The sequence below is a fragment of the Sinocyclocheilus anshuiensis genome, unplaced genomic scaffold, assembly GCF_001515605.1.
Source record: "Sinocyclocheilus anshuiensis isolate Anshui unplaced genomic scaffold, SAMN03320099.WGS_v1.1 scaffold712, whole genome shotgun sequence".
Taxonomy (NCBI): domain Eukaryota; kingdom Metazoa; phylum Chordata; class Actinopteri; order Cypriniformes; family Cyprinidae; genus Sinocyclocheilus; species Sinocyclocheilus anshuiensis.
In genome coordinates, this window is record NW_015555749.1 from 197,401 (window position 1) to 209,086 (window position 11,686).

Below are 11,686 nucleotides of genomic sequence, written 5' to 3' on the forward strand. Positions count from 1 at the left end.
CACAACAGCAAATACAAAGAAAAAAAGAAAAATTCAAACAAAGAAATAAACAAAAAGGAAGGAGTATGTCAAAAAAAGAACAGATGTTGGAGATGCACATAAAGAGGGAAAATAAAATCTGTATAGCTAATGGCAGAAAAGGTTCTATCGCTATAGCAACACATTAACATTTAATTTTCTGTTTTTCATTTATTTTCGCCTTGGTTTTTTCTAAAAAAAAAAAAAAAAGTTTGAAGAGCAGGTAGTTGGCATCATCTATATAACAGGCTATAAAACACCACTTCAGCCACAGTCCAGAGAGCACACAGATAGTCTTTGCACCGTATATAAACATGTAATAAGATACTTTACGTGCATGGAGATTTTCCTCAATCTATTCCGAATGGCCCCGGTATTCCTTGTTGTCAGCTGTCATCGTTTTGACAAACATACAAACAGAAAGAAAATCCATCAACCTTTACACTTGGATTGATATTTAAGGCCTCCACAATTCTCTTTGACACCAAGGGTTCTGTCCACCGAATGGAAATCAGTTCGGATCCTACAAGGAGGGGTCTTTTCTCATCCAAACACGCAATACCATCAGAAAAGGGAGTCAAATACTTTGGCTGATTTAACAATCATAGGTAGCATCTAATTTTTAAGTCCTTCATTCCTTTTCCGTCTGTCCCATCGGTGAATGTCTGTTTGGATTGTTGCAGATGGTTTGTCTGGCTTTAGAGGGAAAATGTTCCGGCAACACATATACAGGCAACATAATATGAAATACACTTAATTCTAACCAACGGCCTTGTCTCTCAGTGATCCACAACTGTAGTGACTACATGGATTCTTCTTGAGCAGTTCGGTTTCATTTTGTACACACATTTCAGCTTAGTAAAGTTCTGGTGTGCTTGGTTATAAATTGTTTTCTTGTTGTTAGTAACAGTATATTGTGTCTTAGGTCAATCTAAGACAGTTTTGTCTTTTTCTATTTTTTCTTTCTCAATTACTATACATGGGTGGATCTCCCCTCCCCTTTTGTGTGTGAGTTCAGAGCACAAGATCTGTGGTTGGGTTGTAAGGGGCGGGGAGAAAGTCTGTGAGATCAGACGTAGTACTCCTTGTCCTTGTTCTTTTTATCTTTTTTATTTTTGGGCACGCCAATGGGCTTTTCTTTGACGGCGGCTCCGTTGGGCTGTGTGGCGGAATTACTAATGTAGTTACGGCTCTCATCCACGTGGTACGAGCCCTCGTCGCGATTTCTGTATTTGTACATGGCGTAGAGCAAGATTAGGATGCAAAGGGCGGCTGCCGCGACGATGCCTACGACCATGCCCGTGGTGCTGCTGGACTCCCGAATCACTTCCGGGCTGGGGTGACCCTTGGCCTCAGGCAGTGGAGGGTGAGCTGTGGACACACAGGAAAGGAAAAGAGAGAGAGACCATTCATTACAATCACAGGGCTATTCATTTAACTCTATTATTACAGAGCTTTCTAGAACACTTGATTCTGATTGGTTACTTGGGGCTTTCAGTTGGCAGTTCACTTTTTCAGCTATTTCCTAATATGCACCATCATTCATGGCAATGCTAAATATTAGTCAGGTCAATTGGGTAGCCGAAACCCCCGCATGACTCAACCTTCCAGTCAGTGTTAATTTCGTTGACGAATAATTTTCATCAATGAAAATAAACGAGACAAATGTTAAGGAGGGACGATTTATGGGAATAAATCTAGTCAGAACGAATCTCCTGCGTGGTTAAGAGGTTGGATGCAAACATTTGAACTGTAACAGCCTATTGATCTATCCAGCGGGACATAAGCTAGCATACACTTGCTGCACGTCCCATAAAAAGTAAAAAAATGTCAATATCTGGGAGTAAGAGAAGAGCAGACACGTGGATAAATTTAAAAAGCATGACAATGCTAAACAAAAGTCAATTCGGTCCGGTTTTCTAAACGCACATACCTGAATCACGCACACAGAAAACCGCCTCTCACACAGCGCACGAGTACTGAATTCAGCTCTCTTTCGCATCGCGTGAACGGAGAAATACACACAAAATTATGTCGAATTGTACGTTTTGATGAGTATTCACGTAAACACACTCGTTTACGTCTTAAGTGAACGTAAACAGTTAGGAGAATACCGGATGTGGAAAAAAAAAAAAAAGAATATCAGATGTTTATCAGTATAAAGCACCCGTGCATTCGGTTTTAAAGGGACAGCAGCCTAATTTAGTTGCTGTTGTCTGTCATTAATGTTAATCAAGCAACAAAAGAAAGAGAGAAAATCACTCACTGCTCTTGACTGAATCACTTTAGTAACCCTAATAAGGATTAATAAAAATGTATTTATATAAATACATATGTCTGCTTGAAAGAATGAAGTTGTTATAAAGAATGCATATTATATAACCATTGGTATTTCATTAAAAGGAGGACCATGTTCTTGTTTCTTTATGAAAAGTGTTTTTTATTTAATTTTAATATAAAGGCATGTTGTGTGTCATAGCAGTTAAATCTGTGTCTATGTTGCATGATGAAACCTTAATATCAAACCTATATGAGTTTGGAAATTTTAGAGAAATACTTAATAAATGCATTACACTAACTAAACCCATTCGATTTTAGCCGACTAAATCTACAGACTTTAGTAGACTGTAGATTTAGTCTACTAAAATCTTATGATATTTAGTCGACTAAAACTAGACTAAAACTAAAACAACTCGGATGACTAAAATATGACTAAAACTAAATGGCATTTTAGTCAAAAGGCTATGACTAAGACTAAATCAAAATTTGCTGTCAAAATTAACACTGCTTCCAGTGGAACGATAGAGTTCTCCAACCCTGCTCCTGGGAGCTATGGACCCGCAGACTTCAGTTCCAACCCTGCTCCAACAAACCTTCCTGTAATTATCAAGTAACCATGAACACCTTGATTAGCTGGTTCAGGTGTGTTTGATTGGGGTTGGAACTAAAATCTCCTATTGGTTCCCAACCCTGTTCCTGGAGTAATGCCGAGTTCACACTGCACGATTTTCAAAATCGTCGGGTCACCGTGGTTTTCACACTGCACAACTATCTGAGGTAGCAGTCAGTCGCTGCTGTGTTCACATTGCACGATGGATCGGCGACAGGAGGTTACACACTGCATGACTTTACAATAGGAAGAATCGCCGACAGCTCTGTCTGGTCCGCAAACTACGTTTCCCAACAAAACACACGTGAGAAGTGATAAGGAAATAACGCGAGAACCCGAGTGTGTCAGACCGGAGTTCTTGAGCAAGACTGGAATTATAAAATATATATATATAGCCCGCAAACTGACTGTGAGCTGATTTCCAGCTACAAGGAGAAAAAGAAAAACAGATTATGCAGGAGGGAGATGCAGGGAACAGGGATTGGGTGTTCTGCAAAGAGAGTTGGAGGTAAATAATTTTGCAGTAACTGTTATGCTGATGTTGTGGCTGGTCAAGCAAATGTTTGTGCTTGTTTCTGTATGATATAATTGTTCATATATCTATTAAAATACTGATATTCTGGTCTATAACTCCTCCCTGAACTTCCCTGTCCGGTTTTCTAAACGCACATACCTGAATCACGCACACAGAAAACCGCCTCTCACACAGCGCACGAGTACTGAATTCAGCTCTCTTTCGCATCGCGTGAACGGAGAAATACACACAAAATTATGTCGAATTGTACGTTTTGATGAGTATTCACGTAAACACACTCGTTTACGTCTTAAGTGAACGTAAACAGTTAGGAGAATACCGGATGTGGAAAAAAAAAAAAAAGAATATCAGATGTTTATCAGTATAAAGCACCCGTGCATTCGGTTTTAAAGGGACAGCAGCCTAATTTAGTTGCTGTTGTCTGTCATTAATGTTAATCAAGCAACAAAAGAAAGAGAGAAAATCACTCACTGCTCTTGACTGAATCACTTTAGTAACCCTAATAAGGATTAATAAAAATGTATTTATATAAATACATATGTCTGCTTGAAAGAATGAAGTTGTTATAAAGAATGCATATTATATAACCATTGGTATTTCATTAAAAGGAGGACCATGTTCTTGTTTCTTTATGAAAAGTGTTTTTTATTTAATTTTAATATAAAGGCATGTTGTGTGTCATAGCAGTTAAATCTGTGTCTATGTTGCATGATGAAACCTTAATATCAAACCTATATGAGTTTGGAAATTTTAGAGAAATACTTAATAAATGCATTACACTAACTAAACCCATTCGATTTTAGCCGACTAAATCTACAGACTTTAGTAGACTGTAGATTTAGTCTACTAAAATCTTATGATATTTAGTCGACTAAAACTAGACTAAAACTAAAACAACTCGGATGACTAAAATATGACTAAAACTAAATGGCATTTTAGTCAAAAGGCTATGACTAAGACTAAATCAAAATTTGCTGTCAAAATTAACACTGCTTCCAGTGGAACGATAGAGTTCTCCAACCCTGCTCCTGGGAGCTATGGACCCGCAGACTTCAGTTCCAACCCTGCTCCAACAAACCTTCCTGTAATTATCAAGTAACCATGAACACCTTGATTAGCTGGTTCAGGTGTGTTTGATTGGGGTTGGAACTAAAATCTCCTATTGGTTCCCAACCCTGTTCCTGGAGTAATGCCGAGTTCACACTGCACGATTTTCAAAATCGTCGGGTCACCGTGGTTTTCACACTGCACAACTATCTGAGGTAGCAGTCAGTCGCTGCTGTGTTCACATTGCACGATGGATCGGCGACAGGAGGTTACACACTGCATGACTTTACAATAGGAAGAATCGCCGACAGCTCTGTCTGGTCCGCAAACTACGTTTCCCAACAAAACACACGTGAGAAGTGATAAGGACAAAATCGGGCTAAAATCGTGCAGTGTGAACTCGGCATAACCCAACAGTACACAGTTTGGACATCTCTCATCCATTTCAGGTCTTGATGTCTCTACTAACGAGGTGTTAGTAGAGATTCAGGTGAGTTTGATTAGGGAAACATACAAAATGTGCCGAGTTGGGGATACTCCAGGACCAGGGTTGGGAACCTTGTACATCACAATACTGGAGAAATTATCCATTTCTACTTCTGTTTCATTGTGATATTAGAACTATAATATTGTTGGAGTGCTTATCTTGTTGCTAAGCCATTTGTTTTGTACTCTAACACTTTTTATTTTCCTTAGTTTTAAGATAACACTCAGGTAAAATTATAACTTCAACACACATCAATATTTCATGTCCACGTATTTACTATATTTATATGGTTAGAAGCCATTTAATTAACTCCATGTTGGAGTCGTCCATCACCCTGTCATGATTTAATTTGCTATAATGACCAGCTGACTGCATATTAGCCCTTTCTTAAAAACCTTAAACTATCTAACTAATTGTTCTTATTGATTATGAAAGTTCATTTACTATTATTCATTATTTTAATGTTAACATTGCAGCTTCTTTCACAGCAGTAACAATATTATTCAGTTCTGAGTGGACGTGAAATACTAAGAGGAATGAAGCTAGAAGAAACTTGAAAGAAGCCCAAAAATCAATATTTCTTTGCCAAATTGATTTCTCTCCTGATGAGATTAGATATCCCACTGAGAAACTGCTTCACGGCACCGTACAGTCACTTGAGTAAATAGGATATGAACCACAAAAATGACACTCAACCTTGCGATATATGCATAGAATGTACCGCCACTGAATGGACAAACTTGTAGTGTAAGCTTGTGCTAACACACTTTGCTTATCAAACAGTCACAAGACACATCTGGTTAACACAGAGCAATCAGAATGGATATGTTGCACATTTCCCATGAGTCGTGACCATTGAGAGAACCTCACATCATGGCTATTTATTCCTGGCACAGAGAGTAGCGTGGTGGGTAGAATAGTTTCTTCTGATTTATGTCTCTTGGAGAGGGGAGAGTAACTGCGAGACAGTGCAGCTGCAGGCTGTGCACAAATGCTCGACAAAACAACACCTGTGACAAAGCCATTTACAGCTTAGGCCCGATCCACTGCAACCCGCAGGTGCAGGAAATGAGATGATGACAAAGTACAGCAGGGAATTATGAATGGCGACCTCTGCTCAAACATCTGTTTTTAGAAATGTTGTGTGGAAGGAGGACACTTTGGGGATCCGTAACATCATTTATCTGAGACCTTCTGAGCTTTGGCCAACATTTTATGTTTCTGCTTTTTTTCTGTGCTTATTATCAAGATCATTGCATGATTTATTAGCACGTTTTTCCATTATGTCATGGACATGCTTTCATTGCCCTATGTATAATATGACTGCTGCATGGGCCACTAGCAGCTGTAACTAAGCCAGCTGAAGGAACCCAGACTGGGTTAACCTTTGTGCTTCATTTTTCATGTGGAAAGTGGTTTGCGCAGTCGACTGAGTAACCAGGATGCACCCGCTGCGTGGAGAAATGAGAAACGCAATATGTGCTACGCTAGCATTTTCTCTGGCCTTTTCTGAATTTATACCTCAACAAAATTCGCCAGGTCTCTTTAACCTGCACACAATCAATGAGAAAGAATAGGGATTATGGGTAAAATTGTAAAAAAATATAGACTTTAGCATAAGATATATTTAACTGTGCATAAAACTGGCAAAAATGAAATACGTGAGCTGAAATTCTACAGAAGCACAAAGAAATTTGATGACAGGCACAATTTTACGTTTGTTTAATATAATGACCTATTTAAAAACTCATCTAAGCAATGAGCGCCCTCTGAGCCAAAAAGAAAATTAAAATACTATATTTACAGCACATAAAGAGGGTAAAGGATTTAATGTGGTTTAATGAGGTATTAATGTCTGTTTAAAGAGGCAAAGGCAGATTATACAAACATATATTTCAGCGCACACTGTGGATATTTTGATAAATGAGCACATAAGCAACAACGCAGCTCAGGTAACAGCGCGTCCTAACTGGCAACAAAACGATAAAAGCTTTTTCGAGTTAATCTGAGCTCCTGTTTAAACTAGCTGCGACAAGCAGTGAATGCCGCTACATTTTCTATTTCTGCACAGTAGCTTCAGATTATTAAACATCAAACATAGATGAGCCTAGGAAAGGTTGTTTTTGGAAGCTGAGAAACATCGGATATTACAAATCCCTCAAGATCCACAAGGAACACCACAAAATGGATGCCGCCTCATGGAAGTGCTGAAAATACAAATGGTGTTCTAGGTTTTATGCTCTTCACTTCGCCCTCACTGTTATGATTGGCTGTTTTGTTGCGTTGAATTTTCGCATTCAGTGTGGACAGGAAAATGACTTCTCGCTGGAATCTCGTCGCGCTTGACACAACGGACACATTATTTCTCAGATTGTTTTTTATTTTTCTGCTGTACAATGTGTCCACTTGGCTGAATTTTTGAGAAATGATGCCATTTGGTATTTTAACACTATTTTTGTACTCATGAAAAAGTGTATTTGGTAAAATGTCAAATCTAAGGATTGTTTCACCCCCAGATTATAGTGAGAAAATGGACTTGCATTCTTTTAACTTATACTGTAGTCAAATAATCTTTCATGGAGTGGTTTCAAACAGAATGACGGAAAAATGGTAAATAATTTTGGAGGAAAAGAACACATATGGATGGTAATAATATAAAAGAAAGATGACTAACCTAACCCACCTGAACTTGGGTCGCAAGGGTCAATGTCCTCATCGTCGCTGGGACATTCTGCTGACGCTACCAGAAGATCATCCTGTACCAGAGAGACACAGAAGAGATGAAGGGTTAATCAAAACACCTAGTGGCATCATTACAGTTTTATAGGGTTGCTGTGTCATCTAAGGCCTCACGCTGTGAAAGAGAGAGAGGAGCGAAATAGGAAATGTCCTTTCCACTGCCACTCTGACATCTCTCACAGGTCCTCTGAGCTTTGACTCACAGGCGCGATCAAAGTTGTCCAAACCGTAAAAGGTCACAACATTTCTGCAAAAACAACCCTTTCTGTGGATTTAACACACCAGATCGCCTAGTCTGGAGAGACTTCCACATCACGGCAGTTGGAAATATCAATCAGAGCAGCACAAACACACACTCGCACATACACAAAGATTTCACGAATGCAATTTTGCCAGCAGTTGCTTAATAAAGACAGTCACGCAGGAACATGTGGTGCGAGGAGCATCAAATCCCCTCACATCCTTCCATCCCGCTGGAAAACAATCTCATCAAACATGCCTTTTAATCTGAAATGAAACCATAGGAAGCAAATCTAAAGACAAGCCCTATCAATGACAACACACGGCACTGAGACGCGCACAACACCACATACTGAAGGAAATCTTGCCTCTGCTCCAGTGATGGTTCCGAAGGGAAAGAAAGCCATGTTGAGATTTCACGGTTTGAATTCCAAAGATGGTATCCGACTGCGGTTTAATAGCTCAGAACGTCTCTCCGTGCAGGAATTCTCCATCAACTATGCAAAAAGGCAGCGAGCTCGATGTTCCTCTCAGTGCTACAGCAGAAAATTACATCTGACGACGTCGCTTTGGTGGCATCCATTTAGTGCCAGTCTTCACACTTCTCTCTCTCTCTCTGCAATTAGCCAGAGTGTGTATACATTTGCCAGCTGGCCAAACGTGTACAGGCATGTGTGTTTGTCCCAATAGAAATGCAGGACTGGCTGAGTGTGTGTGTGCGCGCAGGGAGGAAAGACATCGATTTGTCTCTCTGAGCTCACACAGTCTGCCCACAGGCTGCGGGGCAATGCCCACGCCAATCAGGACCTTTCACCATCATCACAGCCACGAGGACCACATGAAACAACACGGAAAGAGAAAGAGACTGAGAATAAAGGGAGAGGAAAGTAGGAGTGGGAGGGCACCCTGCACAGTTGTTTTAAAGTGGTTGCTATAACCACATGGTTGCCATTTTCCTTGCAGCGATATCTGTTCAACTCCCAGCTCTCAAACACCCTGCAAGTAGGTCAGTGCGGGTGAATAATTTAGATCACTGACGTTACAGTGCTGGTTTATGTGCTGCTGGAAGGCTGGGAGACATGGAGGTAATGTGTTGCAGCAGGAGTGCACAACAGAGCCCTCACTAAAGGCCGGCAGCGGCATGTGTCTGCCTGACTCTAGAGAGAGAAAAAATAATAACACAGAGGTCCTGGGATCCACGGGCCGATGGGTGAAGTCATCCATACCGCTTCGTCTATCATTCTGTGAACTAACATGTAATGCATAAAAGACCTCAACTACCATAGACATTGAATTAAAGGGATACTCCACCCCAAAATGAAAATTTTGTCATTAATCACTTACCCCCATGTCGTTCCAAACCCCTAAAAGCTTCGTTCGTCTTCGGAACACAATTTAAGATATTTTGGATGAAAACCGGGAGGCTTGTGACTGTCCGATTGTCTGCCAAGTAAATTACACTGTCAAGGTCCAGAAAAGTATGAAAGACATCGTCCGAATAGTCCATCTGCCATCAGTGGTTGAACCGTAACGTTATGAAGCGACGAGAATACTTTTTGTACGCGAAGAAAACAACAATAACGACTTTATTCAACAATTCATCTCCTCTGCGTCTCTCCGCATCACCGTAGCGCTATTTTGGAGAATATCCACTGAACGCAAGCAGCGTATGCTATTCTGTGTCAGCCGCGACACAAGGATACATTTTCTACGTGTATTTACGCTTTGATTTGAATGAAAACAGCGCATCCGTGCAGCGTGGCTGACACAGAAGAGTGTACGTTGCTTGCGTTCAGTGGTTTATCTTCAAAATGGCGCTACGGTGATGCGGAGAGATACAGAGGAGACAAATTGTTGAATAAAGTCGTTGTTGTTTTCTTCGCGTACAAAAAGTATTCTCGTCGCTTCATAACATTACGGTTCAACCACTGATGGCAGATGGACTATTCTGACGATGTCTTTCATGCTTTTCTGGACCTTGGCAGTGTAATTTACTTGGCAGTCAATCGGACAGTCACAAGCCTCCCGGTTTTCATCCAAAATATCTTAAATTGTGTTCCGAAGACGAACGAAGCTTTTAGGAGTTTGGAACGATATAGGGGTAAGTGATTAATGACAAAATTTTCATTTTGGTGTAGAGCATCCCTTTAAGTAGTCAACCGAAATGTGGTTATGCTTCTGATAAAAGGGATGGGGGAATTAATAATAATGCATAGGCTTAAGCATGACAGACAACTTAGACACAATGTTCCCTCTCTTGACATGACCACAGAGAGAAAGGAGGGAGTTCTACAATGCTGAAGAAGGAGAGTGATGAGGTGTTGTGTAGCGGTTAAAGATGTCAGCAGGAAAGTGAAAGCACAAGTGGAGATCCATGAGGTATCACACCATTGTGCCGGAACAGCCATCCTAAGTTGTAAGTAGAGCTTGGCAACATATATTGAATTTTCACAACATATACTGCTGTTCAAAAGTTTGCAGTTGGAAAGAACTGCTGTTCAAAAGTTTGGGGTTGGAAAGATTATTACAAATATTTTTGAAAGGAATATGTTATGATCACCCAGGCTGCATTAATTTGATAAAAAATACTGTAAAATAGTAATATTGTGAAATAATATTACAATTTCTAAGTGCTTTCTATTTCAATATATTTTAAAATGTAATTTATTCCTTAATGTTTTTTTTTCCATATTTTTTTGATGAACAAAGTAAAAAAAAGCATTATTCGAAACTTTAGTAACATTATAAATATCTTTACTGTCACTTTTAGTCAATTTACTGCATCTGCTGAATAAAAGTATTAATTTCTTTTCTGACAACAAGCTTACTGACCCCAAACATTTTAAAAATTGTGTATTTCCAATGATTCTGTTAGCAATATTAAATGAAATTCTAATTATGTTTCCTAAATAACACATCATTAGACTAGTTTAGAGATCCTTCCTTGAATTCCTTTGTTCCAGTAAAAACTACCCTTTTCAATTAATCATTCAAAACTCTGATTCACATATATGTGTCCTCGCTCAAAAATGTTCATGGACATACTCAAATGGCATTTTTAATGTATTAAAAGACATGTAATAGAAAACATGCCTTGACTATTTTAACTAGATTTTTTATGTTTTGAATTTGTAGATCTTACATTGTAGTGTTTTTAATCTATCTGGTCACAGTTAACTCTTTGGTTGCAATAATGGTATAAAACAGTATATATAAACAGTAACTGTAACTAAATAGATTAAAACATTTTAATCTATTTATATTTAAAATACGATCAAAATGGAAAAACTGATATATCGCCCAGCCCTAATTGTATAGAGAAGACAGGAATCTTCTAAATGACTACATACCATTGTGACTGGCAGCTTTACATGAACATGTTCCACCCAAACCTTTGTTAGGATCTGTATTTGAATTCCTCTCACACAGCTGAAACCATCCTTCTTTTTCACTCTCTTTCCACTTTTGGAAACACCGCCCCTCAGCAAAGTGTCAAAACTCGAATCTAAGTCCTCAGATGTGGCGTTACACAAGCACTTGAGCGTGAGGCTGTTTTCTGCAGAAAAGTCACGTATGACTAAGACCGAGCCTTTAGCATCCATCTGCCTGAGATCGCCGTTCTCCATCCACTGCCCACTCAACAGCTGTGCTGAGGCGGATGAGGGGGACAGAAGCGGCCTACATTATGACTGTCCATTTTCCTCCTGCTGAATAACTACAGTGCAGCATG

At 39.5% G+C, this 11,686-nt stretch overlaps 1 protein-coding gene across 10 annotated transcripts in view; it reads right to left on the bottom strand.

Annotated features, from left to right (window-relative positions):
* Positions 1 to 200: 200 nt before the first annotated feature.
* The window catches only part of nrxn1a (neurexin 1a), a 190,982-nt gene continuing 179,496 nt past the window's right edge, over positions 201 to 11,686 (bottom strand). For 9 of the 10 annotated variants that reach the window (XM_016467315.1, XM_016467324.1, XM_016467321.1 and 6 more), the window contains 2 exons: positions 7,652 to 7,733; positions 201 to 1,389 (listed from right to left, as the gene is read on the bottom strand). In XM_016467315.1, the coding sequence (XP_016322801.1) occupies positions 1,088 to 1,389; positions 7,652 to 7,733 (384 nt within the window). In that variant the 3' untranslated portion in view covers positions 201 to 1,087. The remainder of the gene's footprint in view (positions 1,390 to 7,651; positions 7,734 to 11,686) is intronic. The other variant, XM_016467316.1, reaches the window with a different exon arrangement.